Source organism: Aspergillus sydowii (assembly GCF_001890705.1).
Source record: "Aspergillus sydowii CBS 593.65 unplaced genomic scaffold ASPSYscaffold_2, whole genome shotgun sequence".
Taxonomy (NCBI): domain Eukaryota; kingdom Fungi; phylum Ascomycota; class Eurotiomycetes; order Eurotiales; family Aspergillaceae; genus Aspergillus; species Aspergillus sydowii.
In genome coordinates, this window is record NW_024467860.1 from 3105103 (window position 1) to 3126180 (window position 21078).

Consider the following 21078-nt stretch of genomic DNA (forward strand, 5'->3'; position numbering starts at 1 on the left):
TGACTCGGGAGCGCGAAAGAGAGAGACCCGTTCACAGCCGGTGGGCTCGGAAAGCAAAAAGGCGGCACCCGTTTGGTCAGATCCGTTGGTTGTCTCCCGGCCCAGACTTTTGGCATGGGCACTCAATTTCTGCTTTTTTCGCCTGAATCGCTCTATTTATGGCCTTATCTCCGGCCTGCTCGCGATTCTCCTGAAGTCCTTAAGTTCGGGGATCCGTCGATCTGGTTGCAGAGAGGTTGATCGTGGTCTTTTTTCATCTTCTCCCAATCTCCCTCTTTTCCCTATACTTACTTCTTCCTTCCCCGGGGCATCCCCGGCCCAACCAACTCCTTATCAACAGTTGTCTCTGTTTGCGATTACTTTCCCCACCACGCCTCTTGGGCTTTCTTTCGTTCGCCGTTACCCTGAGACTGGTTGTCTCGACCACTAGCAACCATGTCGTCTTTTCTGGGAACTCTTAATGCTAGCATCAACCCCTCCCAGGGAGTGGAATCTCGGGGAACCGAGAACCATGGCAATGGGGCCTCGGAAATTGAAGAGGCCGTGAATCCTGACTCCCATCAGGCGTCCACTGGAGAGAAACTGGCCTCCAGCTCAGGCAGCATACTCAGCTCCACCGAAACAGCGAGGGAAAAGGACGCGCGCGACTATGAAGAGGATGCCGAAGAGGAAATCACCCGTCTGGCCCAGCAGCTCACGCACCAGTCAACAAAGTACTCCTCCCACAACATCGAGAATCCGTTTATCGACATTAGCGAGGAATCGGCCCTCAACCCTCACAACCCCAACTTCAAGGCGAAGAACTGGATGAAGAACATCCTAGCTCTATCCGCGCGCGAGCCCGAAAAGTACCCGTCACGCCATGCCGGCGTCTCGTTTCGCAACCTTAGTGTTCACGGATTTGGTAGCCCGACGGATTACCAGAAGGATGTCTTCAACTCGGTGCTGCAAATTGGAGGTCTAGTTCGTTCTATCATGGGATCTGGAAAGCAGAAGATCGAGATTCTTCGCAACTTCGACGGTCTGGTCAAGTCTGGAGAGATGCTTGTCGTCCTCGGTCGACCTGGAAGTGGTTGCTCCACTTTCCTCAAGACCATTGCTGGTGAAATGAATGGTATCTATATGGACAAGGAGTCCGAACTCAACTACCAGGGTATCCCGGCGAAGCAGATGCGGAAGCAATTCCGAGGTGAAGCCATCTATACCGCCGAGACCGACGTTCACTTCCCTCAGCTATCTGTTGGCGACACCTTGAAATTTGCTGCTTTGGCTCGTTGCCCTCGGAACCGCCTTCCCGGCGTCTCCAAGGAGCAGTATGCCGTCCACATGCGAGACGTCGTGATGGCCATGCTGGGTCTGTCCCACACGATCAACACGCGCGTTGGAAACGATTTCGTGCGCGGTGTCAGTGGTGGTGAGCGGAAGCGTGTCAGTATTGCAGAGGCAACCCTGAGTGGAAGTCCCCTGCAATGCTGGGATAACAGTACCCGTGGTTTGGACAGTGCCAACGCTTTGGTAAGCTACTATCTCTGATAATCTAGAGCCACTAGTACTAATTGATCGATAGGAGTTCTGCCGTACTCTCAATCTGATGGCCAAATACTCCGGCAACACTGTGGCTGTCGCTATTTACCAGGCCTCACAGAGCGCTTACGATGTACGTTACAATTCCTTTCCTTCTAACTTGACTATATATGCTAAATCACCTTGCAGGTCTTTGACAAAGTCACCGTCTTGTATGAGGGAAGACAGATTTACTTCGGTCGAACGGACGAGGCGAAGCAGTTCTTCGTTGACATGGGATTCGAATGCCCAGAGCGCCAGACGACTGCTGATTTCCTGACTTCTCTTACCAGCCCTGCTGAGCGAATTGTGCGAAAGGGCTTCGAGGGTCGCGTGCCTGAGACACCCGATCAATTCGCGGCCGCCTGGAAAAACAGTGCCCCCTATGCACAGCTTATCCAGGACATCGAAGAGTACAACCAGGAATTCCCTCTTGGTGGTGAATCCGTTAACAAGTTCATTGAATCTCGCAAGGCTATGCAGTCTAAGAACCAACGTGTCGGATCTCCGTACACCATGTCCCTTTGGGAGCAGGTCAACCTGTGTATGATCCGTGGCTTTCAGCGTCTTAAGGGTGATGCCAGTTTGACCCTTAGTCAGTTGATCGGAAACTTTATAATGGCTTTGATCATTGGCAGTGTCTTCTACAACCTTGAGGAGGATACCAGTAGTTTTTACTCACGTGGAGCCCTGCTCTTCTTTGCCGTGTTGCTCAATGCCTTTGGTAGTGCGCTCGAGGTATGTTTAACACGGTATCTTACCATGGGTTCTTAACTAACAACCTGTTTAGATTTTGACCCTTTATGCACAACGTCCGATTGTCGAGAAACAAGCACGTTACGCCATGTACCATCCTTTCGCCGAAGCCATCGCCTCTATGCTTTGTGATATGCCATACAAAACCCTCAATGCTATCACTTTCAACATCCCACTTTATTTCATGACAAATCTCCGCCGCGAGCCGGGGGCGTTCTTCATCTTCCTGCTTTTCTCATTCGTGACAACCTTGACCATGTCTATGCTGTTCCGTACTATGGCTGCCACGTCCCGGACCCTCTCCCAGGCCCTGGTTCCGGCTGCGATTCTTATTCTCGGCCTTGTCATCTACACCGGTTTCACTATTCCCACTAGGAATATGTTGGGTTGGTCCCGCTGGATGAATTACATCAACCCAATTGCCTACGGATTCGAGAGTTTGATGGTGAACGAATTCCACGGCCGATCCTTCCCCTGTGACCCCAAGATGGGTTTCGTCCCCAGGGGCGCTCCCGCCTACTCAAACTTGGCCAACCAAGTCTGTGCCGTCGTAGGCGCAGTGCCTGGCGTACGGGATGTCGACGGAACTGAGTACCTAGGCCAGAGTTTCCAGTACTTCCAGAGCCACAAGTGGCGCAACCTGGGTATCATGTTTGCCTTCATGGCTTTCTTCCTATTCACCTACTTGACAGCCACCGAGTACATTTCCGAGGCCAAGTCCAAGGGTGAGGTTCTACTCTTCCGTCGCGGCCATGCTTCTCCCTCCAACGACGACGTCGAGACCAGCAGCCCGGCGACTGCCGGTGAGAAAGTGGATCAGTCAAACCAGGACGTTGCCAATATTCAGAGACAGACTGCCATCTTCCACTGGAAGGATGTCTGCTATGACATCAAGATCAAGAACGAACCGAGGCGCATTCTGGACAATGTAGATGGATGGGTGAAACCTGGTACTTGCACTGCTTTGATGGTAAGATCTGCTGTTCTTGTCTTTGAATAGGTTTGATTCCAATGCTAATAATTTAAATAGGGTGTCTCTGGTGCCGGTAAAACCACGCTTCTGGATGTCCTTGCAACTCGTGTGACCATGGGTGTTGTCAGCGGTGAAATGTTGGTTGACGGACGTCCTCGCGACCAGTCTTTCCAGCGTAAAACTGGTTACGTGCAGCAACAGGACCTTCATCTTCATACAAGTACGGTGCGTGAGGCATTGAGCTTTAGCGCTCTGCTTCGTCAACCAGCCAGCACACCCCGTCAGGAGAAACTGGACTATGTCGAAGAGGTGATCAAGCTTCTCGGTATGGAAGCGTATGCGGATGCCGTTGTCGGTGTGCCCGGTGAAGGTAAGATTTTCCGTTTATCCCAGTCAGCCAATCGATCATTTGCTAATTTCTTGTAGGTCTCAACGTGGAACAGAGAAAGCGTCTTACTATCGGAGTCGAACTTGCTGCTAAGCCGCAGCTGCTTCTCTTCCTTGACGAACCCACTTCCGGTCTTGACAGCCAAACGTCTTGGTCTATTCTCGATCTTATCGACACACTCACGCAGCACGGCCAGGCTATCCTTTGCACCATTCATCAGCCCTCTGCTATGCTCTTCCAACGTTTTGACCGCCTGCTGTTCCTTGCCAAGGGCGGTAAGACGGTTTATTTTGGTGATATCGGTAACAAGTCGTCTACTCTGTCTAATTACTTCGAGAAGAACGGAGCGCCCAAGCTTCCCGCAGATGCCAACCCTGCTGAATGGATGCTTGAGGTCATTGGTGCTGCGCCTGGATCCCACAGTGATATCGACTGGCCCGCTGTGTGGCGTGACAGCCCAGAACGTCAGGCTGTGCACCAACATCTTGCCGAGCTCAAGGACACCCTCTCGCAGAAACCCACCGAGACATCTCAGGCTGACGCGTCCGATTACAATGAATTTGCTGCCCCCTTCACTGCTCAGCTTTGGGAATGTCTGGTCCGTGTCTTCTCCCAGTACTGGCGCAGCCCAATCTACATCTACTCCAAGACGGCACTGAGCATCCTGACTGCACTCTACATTGGTTTCTCTTTCTTCCAAGCGCAGAACACCAAGCAGGGTCTTCAGAACCAGATGTTCAGTATTTTCATGTTGATGACTATTTTCGGTAACCTTGTCCAACAGATCATGCCTAACTTCTGCACACAGCGTGCCTTGTATGAGGCTCGTGAGCGGCCGTCCAAGGCTTACTCCTGGAAGGCTTTCATGACGGCTAATATTCTTGTTGAGCTTCCATGGAACTCATTGATGGCCGTGCTTATCTATGTCTGCTGGTACTACCCTATTGGACTCTACCGGAACGCTGAACCAACCGACGCTGTCCACGAACGTGGCGCACTCATGTTCTTGCTCATCCTCACCTTCCTCCTCTTCACCTCCACCTTCGCCCACATGATCATCGCCGGTATCGAACTCGCAGAAACAGGTGGTAACCTTGCCAACTTGCTCTTCTCACTCTGCTTGGTTTTCTGTGGTGTCCTCGCCGGCCCTGACGTTCTCCCCGGCTTCTGGATCTTCATGTACCGCGTTTCACCCTTCACCTATCTCGTCTCAGCCATGTTATCCACCGGTGTCTCCGGCACAGATGCCTACTGCGAAGCCGTCGAATTCATCAAAATCATCCCGCCCGCCAACATGACCTGCCAGGACTACATGGGAGCCTTCATAAAGGCCAACGGCGGATACTTCCAAGACCCCAGCGCCACTGGCGAGTGCTCTTTCTGCCAGATCTCCAGCACCGATACTTTCTTGATGCAAGTCAAGAGTTACTACAGCGACGCATGGCGCAATTTCGGCCTCATGTGGGTGTACATCGTGTTCAACATTTTCGCTGCGGTCTTCATTTACTGGCTTGCTCGTGTGCCTAAGGGCAGCAAGAACAAGGGGTCTGCTTAGACTCTTTTTATTCTTCTTTGCCGCTTTTCCTTTTTGCATTTATTGATTGGGTGATCTTTTCTTATACCCACCCATTCACCCATTTTCTTTTCGGATGTTTGCGTAATTGCGAGGGTCGGTCATTTTTGCATATTGTCAATATACCTTCACCATACATAATAGACTAAAGAAGACCATCTTCAATCATACTGGAGACTACTTGCTCTCTCCTCTCTCCCTCGCTGCGCCTGCCTCATTTCCTTACCTACATACATACCGGTCAGTCTATCTATTATATTCTACTTTGATGGGTAAATAGATAGCTAGACTAGCCGCCCTTCTCCTGTCGGTCCTCTTTCTTTCTTTCTTTTTTCTTTTCTTTGACTCAAGCCACCCTTGCGGCGTCTTTCTCTTCATCTCTTCATTTCCTATTTGGTTCGTTGCATAAAACTTCTATTGGCTGCCAGATTCACCATATACCAGACCATACACATACACATGCATATTATTAGCCAGAAGATACCTACCTGTTTAGTATGTACTTAATGATAAAAATTAATCTAATTCTGGTGACTATGAGACGTTTTGTAAGCCCTAAATTGCCTAACTAGTAATGCGTAGTTTATTGGGGGCCGTCACCGGGCTCCTGGCGCTATGCCATCCATGGGACCATGGTAGAGGGTAGATCGGACACTAGCGACGCATCCCAGTGCCCTATAACAGTAGGTACACCTAGGGCTTCCGCAATTTTGCCCATAGATACTCCGAAGACCCGTTGGATACTTTTGCAAGTGCAGAAGATAAGGAAGAAGAAAATATGATCTGGTTCAGGATAGCTCTGACTGAATGAAGTCGACTGGCTCACTTAAATAGGCTAATTATGTGTATGTATGTACAACGAAAGCATCGAAATAAATCCATCTACCCAAAAAATAGGGAAAGGAAAGAAGAAATCTACCCGTTCCATATAAGGTAAAGATAACATACACAGAAATAAATGGGAAACGAAAATGAAATATGGAAAAACATCCCAAAGCCAGGTCGTCGGAGCTGGGCGACTTTTTGAAATAAAGGTCAACCAAAATCTACCACGTAAATGCCTCTTCGACAAAATCAATCACAGCACCTTTACCAATCCTCTTCCGCGTCGCACTCCGCACTTCATCTGCAAACGCCCCCGGTCCACAAACACTAACCAGCGTCGCGCCCACACGCACCGGAATCGCTTCGGCAAGGACAACGTCCGGTCTACAGCGGCCTGGGAACATTTGCACCGTGGCGCTGGGACTCACGATCTCGCGACTTGATTTCGGCTTGGAGACGAAGAGCTGGATATTCAGGATATCGCGGCGGCCTGGGAGACGGAGGATGGAGTCCATCCACTCGCGGACCCAGCTGAGATGCTCTGTGCTGCGGACGGACCAGACGAGGTAGATTTTCTGGGTGGGGACGCGGCCTTGGCAAGCGCGGATGAGGAGGTCGCGGACGGTGAGCATGTGATGTGTTATGCCTGCGCCGGCGGAGAAGAGGACGGCTGTGCCGTAGGTTGCGGGGTTGGATGGGTGAGTTCCGTAAGGACCCTCAATGAAGCCGGCAGTAATTAGGGTGGCATTGGGGGAGGTGATGGCTTTGTTGTATAGCTTGCGGGTCATGCCTTTGCGGGCGGCGACAATGAGGGAGACGGAGGTGAGTTGGTTGTGAGGTTTTGAGGGGAGGAGGTCGGGGAGTTGCTTTTCGAGGCGAGAAGGGGTCATGCTCTGTTTGTGACCGTGGGACTGTTTGTGGTCTTTGGTTTCTGGGTAGTCCGGGGTTGTGACGGATGAGGAGGGGTCGACCCAAGCGACGGAGAAGGGGTGAGACATCCAAAGGGAGAGACTTGGGATATAGGCGTAGACGTGGGAACCTGGCGGAACGTGGACTCGTTTGGGGAGGTGGAAAGTGACTTTGCAGGCCTCGCCAGGGAGAGCTTCAACTACGAGGGAGGTGGAGCCTCGTTTGAGGGAGAAGTTGAGGTATATGAGGCGGGCGAGGCGGGCTGCGCGGTCGAGGAGCCAGAAGACACCGATGGCGGTGATCCAGGGTTTTTGGGGGAGACTGTCGATATCGATGTGGATGTAGACTCCGAGGAAGGCGAGGAATGCTGCGAGTTGGTGGAAGTGGATGAATGTTTCGTAGAACGCGTGCCGGATGGGTGAGGGAGAGTGGACAAGGAGAAAGGACATAGATACAGTTCCCACTAAGCCCCAAGTAAAGAACGGCGTGGTGCGAAGGCGGTTCAACATATCGGAAACGTTGGCCTCGTCGACGGCGTTGACACCCCAGGCAAAAGTGTGTACTATGCTCTCAATCACAACAATACGACCCAGCCAGCGGTGGAGAAGGTTGTAGGTGTCGAAACTAATGCGCAATAGAGGTATCAACGGGTTATTGCGCCCAGCAAGTATAAACAGTGGCACCATGTTAAGAACAGCCAGCGTCCCCGATCGACCTCGAAGCTCCGCAATGAGGGCGGCTTTGACGTTCTCATCGTAGTTCAGGATAGTGCAATAAGCTATCTGGCTCGCGGCGTATAGTACAATCAGGACTGTCTGGAATCTGGTCGGTAGGGTGCCGACGTTGATGGCAGAGGAAAGCTGGATCTCGCGGTTGTGTCTCTTGCTGCCAAGGGGTGAATATAAAATGTGCTTTTTGAGTCTCGCCCACAGGGGTGAGTCTTCGATACTCCAGAACGTTTGTTGCCTCCTGCTTGCTGCTATGGACGTTATGTGGCGAAGGTAGGCGTGGCTAAGTTGTGCGATCCGGCCGCAAAAGAGGATAAAGGCCACGCCTATAACAGATACGAGAATGATTCGTGTAAACAGGACATCTCGAGGGACGTTGACGCCCTTTAGACCCCGCGAGTGATCGTAAACATATGTCGCGTTTGTGTCATATTTACTCCGGGGGAGAAGATGTCCCGGAAGGTCTTCCATTGAACCGGGGCTATCCCAAGCGACAATATCAATATGGCGAGTAAGTTTCTGGAAGAAGACAAGAACTACTAACGATAGGCAATTCCCCAGTTAAATTGTGGTTCTAGGGGCCGTGTTTATGACGCAGATTCCTGGAGGCCGGGGAACGAGAGGAATGCTACCCCTCCAGCGCCAGAATCCGGTGGGGATACAAAACGAATGAAGATTCTTTCCTGAGCAAGGTTTCAAGATGAGAGGTCAGGAATTTGAAAGGGATGTCGGTCAACGCGATCGCATTGTGTTGCTGCAAGCGTGGGTAGCCAAATCTGCATAACCGTCAGGAACTGCCATTCAAGACATGATATGGTATATGAAGGCCCGCCTTCATAAGATCAAGAAATTACCAGTGCGTAAATGGGGCCACCTTGTGTTGCAGTGTCCAGTGGTATTATATAAAGGCCCAGGAGGACGCCAGCGTCGCAGGCAGGTAAAAGAGCGGCAAAACAATGCAAACAATGAGTGCGGTTCTGAAACTGTAATGCAAAACGAAGCAGGCGCGACGAGTGTAAAGGGTTGAATATCAATGAATAAAGAGTGAAATGTTTGAGGAAGAAAGGGGAACAGGAGGAGGATTGGGGACGATCAAAGTTGGCGCCTATATAGACTAGCGAATCTTGCTCCAGCCAAGCCTGGACAGATTAACACAATGATTCCCGTTTCATCTTTCGCGCCATCTCAACGCCATGCAGCCAGGAGTCCTCCCGATAGGATCCATCTATCGAATGACAGCTTCGGCATTACATTGCACCAGATCATTCGACCAAGGACCGACCGTCTGACTGGCCCACGCAAGGCGCCAACGCGATGCCTGCCAGCCCCCAACTCTGGACGTGGCTATACGAGGAATACATTTCCGGGCCAGGTTCCTCCAACCCAGAAAGAAGAAGAGAGCTAATTCTCGAGTGTGGATAGGGCTTGCGAAATAGGGTCATGCCAGTCACAACAATCCTTGTGAATGGCTGGACAAGCATGGAATTCTCCCCATTCCACTCGTCCGTAACAAGAGGCGCGATGATTTTCAGCTGTCAGCTCAGGCGCTAAATTGGTGGCAATCGTCTATTTTTGCTGCTGATTCTATTTGCCAATCGATTGACCAACACTGGCAAAGCTGAGGAACGTGAAGAACGCCTCTGCGAGGGACCGCCAACGGGACCTGCTCCGTGTTTCAGCCCTTCAAGCTTGGTCCCTGTCTCTCTCGTCCAACTCACTTCAAAACAACCGTCCTGGTGGAGTAATAATTAGCTGGCTCAGCGTCAATCTGAATTAATTAAGATTCATTGACCCTGTCTCGGGAAGCCGGCCTAGAGCGGAACGTTAATCTATACCAGCCCCTGTTTATATATTACCTCACTTTATCCACGTTTTACTTGTTCTGTGGGAATCATACGGTAGGGAATGTGGTATCCCAACCGTTCGTCTCATCTGCGACGCTTCCGCTGGAAATTGAGAGCACATGAAAATGCGCCTCACCCTTGCACATCTGAATCCCCTCTTGTTCTGCCTACCATGCCCAAGGATTTTGGGGGCCAGGGGTCGAATCGAACCCACAAGATCGCCTGATCAGTGACCAACCGACAACCAGTAGCTTGGATGGCATGATCGCACGGCCCAAATATGGAGGATCCCAATCTCCGCTTACCAAGTTGAAGGCCAGAAGTACCCCGCAAATCCATCGTCGAGATAAAACCCCGTGTCTCTTTCTGTCGGGTCGAGAAAGCTCTCATTCGATTTCTAGGCGATCGACGGGCACGACGACGGAATTAATGGTTGAATGAACGGGACCCTTGGGACTTCTCTTTTCGAGGGTAATTGAAAATCTGTTTGGTTTTGACGATCACTGAGGGTCTGAGCTGTCATCGGAAGACTTGACAGAGCAACATCGCATGGTGCACTCAACTTGGAGGCTTTGGAGGTTTTGGTTCAGTTTCTGGAATCAAATGGTTTGGCCGTTGAAGCAGCTACACATCCTGGAAGTTTTAGGTAGGCATAGTGGTAACCTGGTCCCTTCGTGTCGTGGCCGGTCACGTCAATCAGTGCATCTCGTAAGTTTGTTGCACCCCGACATCATCAAAGCCATATCTGGCGTGCGACCGAGATGTCTGGTGTCCAGTGTAAACGCAACGGTTCAATGATAGTACGATGTAGGACATAAGCCATCCAGGCTGCCTGGTCAGTGCTGGGTTGCTGGCTGTTGATTGTTGATTTTGAGTCTAGGACTCCATTTGGTAGCCGGTCGGCTTGTCCTCCATTCCAACAGCCCGGGATAAGAAAAGATCCGGCAAATCGATAATTGGCATTAACTTGACTGAGCCATGAACCATGAAGGGTTAATATTTGTAAAGATGCTCTAATCAATTGGTTGAGGAAGAGTCTCAACCAGGGAAAGCTAACTCAATAGCCGACGAAAGCCGACATCCCCGCAGTCGGCAATTGATGAGTTGGAGACACGTGCCTGGTATGATTACGGTAATGGGAGTTCCCAGACACGCAGTTACCATACGCATCTATGGAGGCAATGTGGAAGAATCGCATCTGAGTCCGGGGACCCATGCAGTTAATATATCTTTGTGTGGGGTAGCCCATCGGATAGTATTTTGTTCGAGTCCGAGGAGAAAGTCTGAAAGACTTGGTGCCCTGGATCGACACTACTGGATTGACTTGCCTTGCATCAGCTGCAGCACGATGCCCTACGCACCTGTTATAAAAAGCGACAATCTCTAATTTGGCACTTCTTACAGGTTATGGACATAGAGTCATACCATTCGTTCGCAGATGTAGTTGTTAATCTTGTACACATTGAACGTATGTTCACAAGCTGATTTCTTGGGCCATGTGCATTGAAGGGATGCTTACCATCGATACGTACGGAGTTCGTAATACAGCCTCCCTCCTGCTCCGCAAAACGCTTCATTCCACGACTCATCTGCAACAACTGCAGAGTCAGAAGCTGTCACTCCCACACCCTCGTGCCACACGTCAGATTGACCATTGGACTTCCAAGGTTATCACAGCCACCCTCGTGCGGAAAGAGCTAGGTCATTTTCGTGTGGGGAGACGCTTTGGGGTGAAAAGAGATTATGCGGAGGTGGCCCGCTGTCCAGCGCCACGAGAATCGATCGCCTTCTTCATATTTTTTTTTATCCTTTCGCATTTCCCAACATTTCTGATCCGGCCGGGAAATTGGCTGCTGTCCTTATTTTGCCTTTAGCATACCTATTGTCTCCGAAAATGGTATACCGACAACGCCAACTCTAGAGTCAGTTTGTTTCTTACCTAGCAATGGATATCACGGAGCAGGACGAGCAATCTCCACCCGTGGAGGGAGCTCCAATATCAAAGCCCAAGGGCCGACCAGATCATCTCATGAAGCGTGTCTCGAGGGCGTGTCTACATTGTCGACAGCGCAAATCTAAGTGTGACCTGTACGTTACCCGATTCTTATATGGATAAATTTGCGACATCTAATTAAATCGCCGTCTAGAGATGCAAGCGGCAGCCCTGGTGTACCGCCATGCCAGCGATGTATTCGAGATCGTCGAGAATGTATTCTCGGCGGTTCAAATCGAGGAGGTCGCCGCATTCGCAAAAATAAAATAAAAAACTTCACTCCAGATACGAAACAAGCGACCCAGAAGAAACTAGACTTGGATTCGGCTAGTCCGACGGCGTCAGAAACCATTCAACAGACAGCCAGCTCATACCCGGGACCGGTAGTTTTCGTACCCACTAATCCTCCCACCCAAACGGTAGCGACAGCGACGTCGGTATCGGTTGATGATGAAGATGCGGCATCTATCGGCTCGGTACCTCGAAACCCATCTGATGCGTGGCAATGTTTGACCGACATTGCTAAACGAGGAACCGATGGCCCCAGTCCCGCAACCACGGACTCTGTGCGCACCGGCACCGGCGGGTATTCGGTATACAGCGCGCTCCAGAATGGCGATGTAACAGGCTTCCAGACAAAGACTGGAATCAAGGCCTACAGATTGGTGCAGTCGCGGTCTCTTGATCCAGGAACTGTCTGGCAGCTTGTTGCCCGCTACGCCGAACATTTCCATCCGTATCTTCCTCTGGTACCACGAAAGTACTTTTCTCGGGCAGCCTTGGACGCTTTTGCCAACGATGAGAAGCATCTCCTCACGGCCGTGCTCACGATCGCATCAAAGGACTTGGTCGAACGGCCAGAGATCCACGAGTACTGCTCCAAATACATGCATGAATTGATATCCGGCATTGCTGCGGGAGCAGACTGTGATGTGGAGGCTGTGGAAGCCCTGCTTTTACTTGCTGAATGGGAACCGCAGGGTCTCAGACCGAAGATCGAGCGTGTAGGGCGCGGTGAGGAGGACAGAGCCGCCTGGATGCATGTTGGACTTGCGCTCCGTTCCGGCTATTTCCTTGGACTCGACAGAACTTCATTCCGTGGGGATGCCTCTGGAGATACGGAAGCGGAGGAGCGCAGGCGACTAGCATGGACCAGCTGCTATATCTCTGACCGACTTATTTCTGTGAGAATTGGTCGTGCGTTCTGGTCGCGAGGCCCAGGTCCAATGACTGGACTTGTTAGTCAGGATTTCCCATCACTTCAACCTATTAAAGACGGTGACGAGGATTACGCACAAATATTCCAGGCAACGTTAGATCTCACTCAGCTCTACGGAAATGTCCACGACCTTCTCTACTCCGGAATGCGGACCAGCAGCCAGATGATGTTGATGGGAGATTACGTGAAATATGTGGATGATTTTCGGCTCGCGATCTTACGGTGGAAGTCGCGTTGGGGCTCTTTGAGATGTACGCATGCCAGCCCATTTTTGTGCGTGTTTCGTGCTAACCTACTATATAGGCTCTACGCCCATGCGGACCACCCTGGAGCTGTCATATGAGTATTTGAGGCTTTACACCAATGCTTTTGCCTTTCAGGCCGCAATTTCTCAGTCCTTATCAAAGCAAAAGAACGACGGTCAATCCCAAAGGGAGCATTTACGGGCAACCTTTGATAACGTGGCCTCCATGCAGGATGCTCGGTTTATCATTGAATCGTTAGATGCCGCCAAGGCCTATTTGACAATTCTCGTGGAGACTGTCGATCCTGAGAAGCACCTTCACTTTATGCCGCTCAGATTCTATCTGTATGGAATTTATGCCGCGGTTTTCCTATACAAGGTAAGCAATAATATGTCTTAAATATTCACCAAAACTAACAGTCTAGGCACGGTCTTTTGGCGTCATGCCGCCCGCAGAGGAAATGAGCGTCCGCGAGCTCGTCAGTCGAACAACGGAAGTACTGAATCGAGCCAGTGCTGGGCCAGACGACATTGGTGCGCGGTATTCCCGACTTCTCGAACTTCTATGGCGGCCGAAACCGACTGCTCCAGCCTCACCAGCAGGCACCCAACAGGGCAATGATATCATCATGCAGAACACTAACCCTATTTCAAACTGCATGCCCGAGCAGGACGGCTATGTGCATTTCAGCCCTGCGAATGATTTCTCCTGGCTAGATCTCGAAGCCGTAGGAGACTACGTCTCGGGAGATCCTGGTGCGTTAACGCTGGATGCTATTCAAAGCACTGGTCTATACACAGGCTCTGATCGAGCATGGCAGACTCCAATGTGGTCAGGCGATATGACCAATACTCTTCTGTTCTAGCTGCCAGAACTGGAGCCAAAAAGACCAAGTATTTTTTGTCCCCAGATTTGGTAAAGTAAGCTGTGCCCCCACACTGTGATGCGGGGCATCAGGAGTTACTCCGATCCGAGGAGAATTCCGACCCCCTCATCTACAAAGGATGGACCCATATATCTGCACTGGAGTCAAAAAACATTGTTCTATCCCAGCTCACAAAGTGCACTTTGGCGTCCTTTACCAATAATAATGGCGCAACTGAATGAAATCCGCGGCCGACTGGCCCTCATCACCGGGGCCTCTGGAGGGTAAGGCAACCTCTCTCACGACCTTCATAGATGGAATTAAAAACTAACATCCAATCTAGAATCGGAGCAGCCTGCGCGCGCCAGTTCGCAGAGAAAGGAGTCCACCTCGCATTAACATATGCCAGCAACCTCACCGCAATAAACAACTTAACCGAAGAACTAAAGGCAGTTTCCCCGGCCCTCCGGATCTCTATCCACCAAGTCGATGTCGGATCCGCAGAACAAATCCAGGATATGTTCCTGCAAATCGACAAGGAACATGGTCAGCGCCCAGATATCCTTGTTTCAAATGCCGGGTACGGAAAGCGTGTCCCGCAGATATGGGACATCACGCTCGAGGAATTCGATTACACAATTAATGTCAACCTTCGAGCGTCATTTATCTTAGTTAAGGGTGTCGTCGAACATATGAGGAATCAGCGCTGGGGCCGGATTATCTTTATGTCTTCGATCGCGGGGTATGGTGGTGGTATTAATGGATGTCGTATGTCCCCTATCACTTCAACCACCCATCTAAATTCAGAAGCTAACCCTATTCCTGGAAGACTACGCCTCATCCAAGGGCGGCATGACAGGCATGATGAAGAATCTCTCCACCCGTCTAGCAGAGTTCAACATTAGTGTTAACGACGTCGCGCCGGCTATGATCGGGGACACGGGCATGATCCCCAATGCACAGGCGATCCCTGAAGTTGCAGCGGGCATTCCTCTCGGTCGGCTGGGTGTTCCTGAAGAAGTTGCTAATGTTGTAACCATGTTAGCTACGACGGGGTACATGACAGGGCAGAGTCTGTTGCTGGCTGGGGGGTTGAAATAGTCGATTGTATTGTAATAGACGAAGAGATATTATGGGAAAGCAATATAGTCGTTAAATATATATCTTCTTATACTAGTAATTCATCAGAAGTCTTGGGGTGTACATAATAGATACCTGTCGTAGGCAGCATTTCAAGGTTGAAGCAGTAACCAAATTTTAACGGGTTGTAAAAACTCGTAGTAGACCTCTTGGCCGCTGAGACAGAATATATATTTATGTCTTATTTCCAGCTTCTCGAGCACTAAGACACCTTTCTGATATCTCTCAATATATAAATGCCAGCCACATGCTCTAGTTGCCAATCTGATTCGTAATATAAAAATTCATGTACAATTTCTAGAGTTTTTTACACACCATCCATGCATCCAACCCACACATTCCACATCACAACACGGGTATACAAACATCCACACTCCACCTTCTAATGCACGGTACCCAACAAAAAATAGAAAGAAAAACGAAAAAAAGTCATAACATCAGACAGTCATAAATAAAATCATCTAGCTCTCAATAACAACCTTAACAACCGGCTCCCCAGCCTCATCAACACCAGCGCCAGCCAACTCAAACGCCCTCTTCCCATCCGCCAGTGCAACCTTATGCGTCACAACCTGCTTCTCAACAACATCCATCTTCCCACTAGCCATCAGCTCAATAGCCGCCGGGTACGCATACCCATCGTACCGGAAGACGCCGATGATATCGACCTCGCGCAGCGCGGCCGCGCCAACAGGCACCGTCTGCACGGGGTTGCCCATGCCGATTTGCACGAGAACGGCGCCCGGCGAGGCGGCGAAGATCCCGGCTTGCACGCAGGCGGGGACGCCGGTGCAATCGTAGACGCGGGTGAAGCCGAGGGCGGACGGGTCAATGGATTGGACGGAGGCTTTGAGGGAGGCGGCGGTGGATTGCGCGGTTGAGAGGGCGAAGGCGGTTTGGTCTGCGTGTGGTGCGTCGCGCGGGGGAGGGTTGGCGGGTTTGGGGATGAGGAAAGTGGAGAGGTTAGGCAGGGAGAGGTCAGAGGCGATCTTTAGGCGGGAGGCGTCGATGTCTGCGACGACGATGTGGGCGAAGGCGTTTTGGGCGCTGAGGGCGGCGGCGAGGAGGAGGCCGATTGCGCCGGCGCCGAAGATTAGGGCTGTGCTGTTGTAGTTTGGTGGGAGGGAGGATTTGGGGGGTGGATTTGAGCGGCGGATGGCGTGGAGGCAGACGGCTAGAGGCTCGACGAGGGCGCCGCCAGCAAATGAGACGGCGTCGGGGAGCTTATGGCACATGTCTTCGGGGTGGGTGGTGAGTTCCATGAGGGTGCCATCGAGGTGGGGGAAGATCTTTGCGGAGGAGCGGAAGCGCATCTCTGGGCAGAGGTTGTAGCGGTTGGAGAGGCAAAGAGGGCATTTGCGGCAGGGCAGCCCGACTTCGAGGGCGACGCGGTCGCCGACTTTGAGGTTTTGTACGTTGGGCCCAACTGCTGTGACAACACCGGAGGACTCGTGGCCCAGGCAGTAGGGCTCGCGCACTACGAAGTCGCCATTGCGGCCGTGGTTATAGTAGTGTAGGTCTGAGCCGCAGAGGCCGGTTGTGCGGACGGCGACTTGCACTTCAGCGCCACTGGGGGTCGCGACCGGTTTGGATTCCTGATGGTGTTAGGTCTCGGTGTTTGTATACAGATGTGAGGGTGGGGGAATACCAGGCGGAGGTCTTTGGCGCCGTGGAGGACGAGGGCTTGACAGGAGGCCATTGCGAGAGCTGCACTTTGAGAAGCTCGAGTAATTCTAACAGGGGTAAGGACGGATGCTCAAGAATCACAAACCGGTCTGGGACTTGAACATTCGATTAAGTATCTGAGTGAGGCGGACATTTTCCCGGCGCCGCGTGGGGTTGACTGCGACGGATTTGCTCCGCGTCGGGTATTGATCCGGCGTTCAATAGCCGACTCTGACCATGTCCACTGCAGCAGGGCACGGGTCTAGGCGACGGTAATGTCAGTAACTCTGGTAGAATAAATTGACCCGGCCCAATAATTAGCACGGGATAATTACTGGCTAATATGTGCGGCGAGGGGCATATCGCAGATGGCCCCGAAGTCCGACGTATACTGGAGACAAACCCCACGCGGAGGAGCTCCTCGCCGTCCATAACCGGCCGTCGCTACGTATACCGGGGATTCTTCCTACTATTAATTCATCGGACTCCTCTCCTATTGTCTCATTTTTCTTTCCCTTCTCGCGTTTTTATTTCCCCGTTCCCTTCTTCGCAATTCCCAGAATACCCATCTAGCTCTTGTGCGCTTCAACCCCGCGATTGACATCATCATGCCTGCTGCTCTGCTCATCGGCGAAATCACCCACGCCAGAAAAGAATGGGAGGGTCTCTCATCCATTCTGACGCTCAAGGTAAAACAATCGAGTCCCCGGATATGCAGCGCAGTGTTCTAATGCGTGTTCCGGGTGTAGGAATTCCCCTCCGGGACTAGGGAGGACTTTATCCGCAACCTCAAGGACGGAAAATACGACGATCTGGTGGCGCTCTACCGATCCAACGCATCTACAAAGGTAGTTCAGCTTTGGCTGTATTTCGCGCGCTGTGCTGATGACTGCAGTTCACTGGTCCTTTTGATAAAGAAGTGATTTCGCTCCTGCCCAAGTCCCTGAAATATATCTGCCACAATGGAGCCGGGTACGACAATATCGATATCCCTGCTTGCTCAGAAAAGGGTGCGTGAGGCCACTAACTGTTCAAAATTGACAATAAAGTTAACGGGCCGCGATAGGGATCTCTGTTTCCAGCACCCCCGTCGCCGTCAACGATGCAACCGCAGATGTCGGCATCTTCCTCATGATCGGAGCTCTGCGACAGGCTTATGTGCCATTGACTGCAATTCGAGAGGGTACGAACATCTAGTCGCGTCTACAAGCTAAATGTTATACTAACGGTCACAGGCAACTGGCAGGGCCAGACCACTCTCGGCCATGACCCCAAGGGCAAGGTGCTTGGGATCCTGGGCATGGGAGGAATTGGTCGCGTGAGTCAACCCGCGCCGCCGCGACTATTCTACCGCTAACATGTAACCCGCATAGGAAATGGCAAACCGTGCCCGAGCCTTCGGAATGACGATCCAGTACCACAACCGGTCACGACTAAGCCCTGAACTCGAGAACGGTGCCAAATACGTCTCGTTCGACGATCTGCTGGCTACGTCCGACGTGCTGAGTCTGAACTTGGCCCTCAACGCGTCTACCCGCCATATCATTGCCGAGAAGGAGTTCCAGAAGATGAAGAATGGTATCGTGATCGTGAACACCGCTCGAGGTGCGCTGATTGATGAGAAGGCGCTAGTCGCCGCGTTGGAGTCCGGCAAAGTAAGTCCTCCGTTTTCTCGTCTCTTGGACGTTGGCTAAGTTAGTAGGTCATGTCTGCTGGTCTTGATGTATATGAGAATGAGCCGATTGTAGAGCTTGGCCTGCTCAACAACCCTCGAGTAATGCTTCTCCCGCACATTGGCACGATGACTTATGAGACACAGAAGGAGATGGAGATTTTGGTGTTGGATAACTTGCGATCGGCCGTGGAAAAGGGCGAGCTGATTACGCAAGTTCCGGAGCAGAAGAAATAAGATAATCGTATATTATAGCAATAGACTCGAATTGATTCTCGTTTGAACTGTTAATTATTATTCCTTGCTGCTTGAAATTGTAACCTTCCAAGTCCGAAAGTGCCAAGTGATGACGGAGATACTGCCGGATTTCCGGGCGGTGACCCAAAACAGCTAGTTAGGGCTCGCTTAGGGCACTGGATGCCAAGAGCGAAATCCGCACCACAACGAGCGACTCTCGCGATCTCCAAAGTTCGACGGCCGACCGACCAAAAAGCGACAATCTTCTCTCCCGACATCGAGGACCACCCCGGCAACCACATCAAAATGGTGAGTACCTTTTGAATACTGCGTTGAGAAATACGAGGAGGAATTGTTTTTTTTTTATGGAGCACGGAGGATCACACTCGTCCAAGGGACCGGAATGGCTTGCGTTATGATGGCAATTCAACATCTTGCTGTGTGCCTGTGTGGCCCTTGTATCCCGGATTTTCGACTGCCACCGTCACCATTTCCACGACCCGTGTCCCGTTGAAAGAAAGAAAGAATAGTGCTTTGGAACCAGGAAATTTGGCTACTGGACTGGATTGCTGATGATGGGTTTTTTTCTTCAATCAGGTCCGTTACGCTGCTCAGGATATTCCGGCCGCAAAGAGCGCCCGCGCCCGGGGCTCTTACCTGCGTGTCAGCTTCAAGAACACCCGCGAGACCGCCCAGGCCATCAACGGCATGAAGCTGCAGCGCGCTCTTACCTTCCTCGACAACGTCAAGAACAAGGCCGAGGTTGTTCCCTTCCGCCGATTCGCTAGCAGCACTGGCCGCAACGCCCAGAGTGAGTGGCATCCTCCCCTTAGTTCCTACGATATCCGGCAAGAGGTGGTTAGTGGACGGATTACGGCGAGAGTTTTTGGGAGGCGTGAATTTGGCAAATTTTGGACGGGATACTGGGAACCGGATAATGAATGATATTTTGCAAGAATGATGCTGACCGGATTCCAGCTAAGCAGTGGGGTGTCGCTCGTGGCCGCTGGCCCGTCAAGTCGGCTGAGTTCCTCGTCGACCTCCTCAAGAACGCCGAGGCCAACGCCGACACCAAGGGTCTCGACACTGGCAACCTTGTTGTCAAGCACATCCAGGTCAACCAGGCTCCCAAGGGCCGCAGACGTACCTACCGTGCTCACGGTCGTGTATGTTCCAACGTATCCCTTGATTAATTCCAGAAGAAAGGACTGACAGAACCTAGATCAACCCCTACATGACCAACCCCTGCCACATCGAGCTCATCCTTACCGAGGGTGAGGAGGAGGTCCAGAAGGCTTCCGCTGTTGACCGCAAGGCCCACCTCAGCTCTCGGCAGCGTGGTGCCCAGATCCGCCGTGCCCTCACTGAGGCGTAAGCGGACTGGGTGTCGGGGAGGAGTGAATGAAGTGGTCAGAATTTGAATGGGATAGCCGGAGTTTTTCTGTTGTACGGAACAAATACCTGGTCACGGAAGAAAATACAAAAGATTCTTTCAAACAAAAGAATATTCCTCTGAAAAGCTATTCGATCCACAGGATCTACAGGCTGAGCGACGGAAATCAGTCTAATTTTTGCACTGCATGGCGGACCTTGTATAGCTGTTTTTACCTGGATTCGGCACAATACAGCCACTACTACCACCAATGATCTCTTTCTCCTAGAGCACCAATAAAGGCTAAGTATGTCCTTTTCACTTTTTTCAAGTCGAGAAGAGATCCCAGAGGCTCAGGCTCCTGTACTCCGTAAGCCACTTGCATAGAAACCCAGTGGAATGTACTACGTATGCAACCCCAATTACGCCGCTGTTAAGGTCGTGTGGTCGACATTGGGCTGGTAGACCAGTATACTAGGGAGCCAAGGGTGGCGGTGCTGCAGACCGCATACTAACGTATTTCCTCTTGAGCTTAATAATGCCAGGCGACGAATAACCGCACTGATTCATCAGCAGCTGGCGATTTTATCACTGTTTCGACGACGGGCTGGTGGTTGCATACGTGTTTCAAGCGGCAGCGCTGCACGGTTGCTTGTGTGGCGGTGGTGGAGAAGTCGTCCAGACCTCCATCTTTCCCCAGGCATCACCATTCTCCCGCTCTTCTACCTAATCATAGTCTATCATGGGTAGCCACTGACTGGGTTTGACGGAGTGCTGCTATTGCGCGTCACTGCCGCTCGTGGAGTCGTGGTTGAGTTGCCTGCGATCGCCCGCCGTTGTTTCTGCCTTTGCAGCTCAGCGCTTAGACTAAGTCCGTGAGGCTAAAAAGTCCCCAATGCCCGCGACGACTAGGTGCTAGCTCAGCCTCTCATTCTTCTCTCTTGTTCCTCCCTTCATTTATTTTCCCATCACCCGAATCCGTCCCTATCTCTAACCCTTCAATTCATACATCTATATACCCTCGGGTGACAGCGACATCGCATTATGAAGCGTCTCCTCAGCACCATCAACAAGCAGCGTCCGGGCGCCGGTGAGTTCGTCCCTGTTTCAC

The 21078-nt window shown here is 51.5% G+C and overlaps 7 protein-coding genes across 7 annotated transcripts; 5 read left to right on the forward strand and 2 right to left on the reverse strand.

Moving 5' to 3' along the window:
- Positions 1-435: 435 nt before the first annotated feature.
- ASPSYDRAFT_145684 (pleiotropic drug resistance family ABC transporter) lies at positions 436-5235 on the forward strand (the record flags this gene model as incomplete). Its single annotated transcript, XM_040841550.1, has 6 exons — positions 436-1515; positions 1568-1657; positions 1714-2301; positions 2354-3289; positions 3350-3662; positions 3719-5235. 6 exons carry the CDS (start codon positions 436-438, stop codon positions 5233-5235), a joined length of 4524 nt encoding a protein of 1507 aa, XP_040706693.1.
- Positions 5236-5841: 606 nt separating this feature from the next.
- ASPSYDRAFT_41594 (ferric reductase family protein) lies at positions 5842-8196 on the reverse strand. Its single transcript, XM_040846309.1, has one exon. The coding sequence runs from the start codon at positions 8184-8186 to the stop codon at positions 6300-6302; it is 1887 nt and encodes a 628-aa protein (XP_040706694.1). The 5' UTR covers positions 8187-8196; the 3' UTR covers positions 5842-6299.
- Positions 8197-11382: 3186 nt separating this feature from the next.
- Positions 11383-14096, forward strand: ASPSYDRAFT_673844 (uncharacterized protein). The gene is made up of 4 exons (XM_040850401.1): positions 11383-11647; positions 11707-13022; positions 13075-13394; positions 13441-14096. Exons 1-4 carry the CDS (start codon positions 11505-11507, stop codon positions 13879-13881), a joined length of 2220 nt encoding a protein of 739 aa, XP_040706695.1. The 5' UTR covers positions 11383-11504; the 3' UTR covers positions 13882-14096.
- Positions 14097-14106: 10 nt separating this feature from the next.
- ASPSYDRAFT_143882 (SDR family NAD(P)-dependent oxidoreductase) lies at positions 14107-14982 on the forward strand (the record flags this gene model as incomplete). The annotated part of the gene is made up of 3 exons (XM_040841385.1): positions 14107-14165; positions 14225-14649; positions 14711-14982. 3 exons carry the CDS (start codon positions 14107-14109, stop codon positions 14980-14982), a joined length of 756 nt encoding a protein of 251 aa, XP_040706696.1.
- A 500-nt stretch (positions 14983-15482) lies between these two features.
- Positions 15483-16720, reverse strand: ASPSYDRAFT_86540 (NAD(P)-dependent alcohol dehydrogenase; the record flags this gene model as incomplete). Its single annotated transcript, XM_040851678.1, has 2 exons — positions 15483-16616; positions 16670-16720. The coding sequence occupies 2 exons, from the start codon at positions 16718-16720 to the stop codon at positions 15483-15485; spliced, it is 1185 nt and encodes a 394-aa protein (XP_040706697.1).
- Positions 16721-17129: 409 nt separating this feature from the next.
- Positions 17130-18646, forward strand: ASPSYDRAFT_41600 (D-mandelate dehydrogenase-like dehydrogenase). The gene is made up of 7 exons (XM_040846310.1): positions 17130-17375; positions 17436-17534; positions 17582-17696; positions 17753-17869; positions 17922-18004; positions 18060-18341; positions 18389-18646. Exons 1-7 carry the CDS (start codon positions 17295-17297, stop codon positions 18593-18595), a joined length of 984 nt encoding a protein of 327 aa, XP_040706698.1. The 5' UTR covers positions 17130-17294; the 3' UTR covers positions 18596-18646.
- Positions 18647-18775: 129 nt separating this feature from the next.
- Positions 18776-19970, forward strand: rpl17 (60S ribosomal uL22 domain-containing protein; the record flags this gene model as incomplete). Its single annotated transcript, XM_040851679.1, has 4 exons — positions 18776-18904; positions 19193-19406; positions 19574-19761; positions 19818-19970. The coding sequence occupies 4 exons, from the start codon at positions 18776-18778 to the stop codon at positions 19968-19970; spliced, it is 684 nt and encodes a 227-aa protein (XP_040706699.1).
- Between the last annotated feature and the right edge of the window lie 1108 nt (positions 19971-21078).

Excerpts from the sequence above, each read along its gene's own strand:
- ASPSYDRAFT_41594 (XM_040846309.1), bottom strand. The coding sequence starts at position 8,186 with ATGGAAGACCTTCCGGGACATCTTCTCCCCCGGAGTAAATATGACACA.
- ASPSYDRAFT_673844 (XM_040850401.1), top strand. The coding sequence starts at position 11,505 with ATGGATATCACGGAGCAGGACGAGCAATCTCCACCCGTGGAGGGAGCT. Across the intron at positions 13,023-13,074 it reads GCGTTGGGGCTCTTTGAGAT|GCTCTACGCCCATGCGGACC; the intron begins GTACGCATGCCA and ends CCTACTATATAG. Across the intron at positions 13,395-13,440 it reads CCGCGGTTTTCCTATACAAG|GCACGGTCTTTTGGCGTCAT; the intron begins GTAAGCAATAAT and ends CTAACAGTCTAG.
- ASPSYDRAFT_41600 (XM_040846310.1), top strand. The coding sequence starts at position 17,295 with ATGCCTGCTGCTCTGCTCATCGGCGAAATCACCCACGCCAGAAAAGAA. Across the intron at positions 18,005-18,059 it reads GCATGGGAGGAATTGGTCGC|GAAATGGCAAACCGTGCCCG; the intron begins GTGAGTCAACCC and ends TAACCCGCATAG. Across the intron at positions 18,342-18,388 it reads CCGCGTTGGAGTCCGGCAAA|GTCATGTCTGCTGGTCTTGA; the intron begins GTAAGTCCTCCG and ends CTAAGTTAGTAG.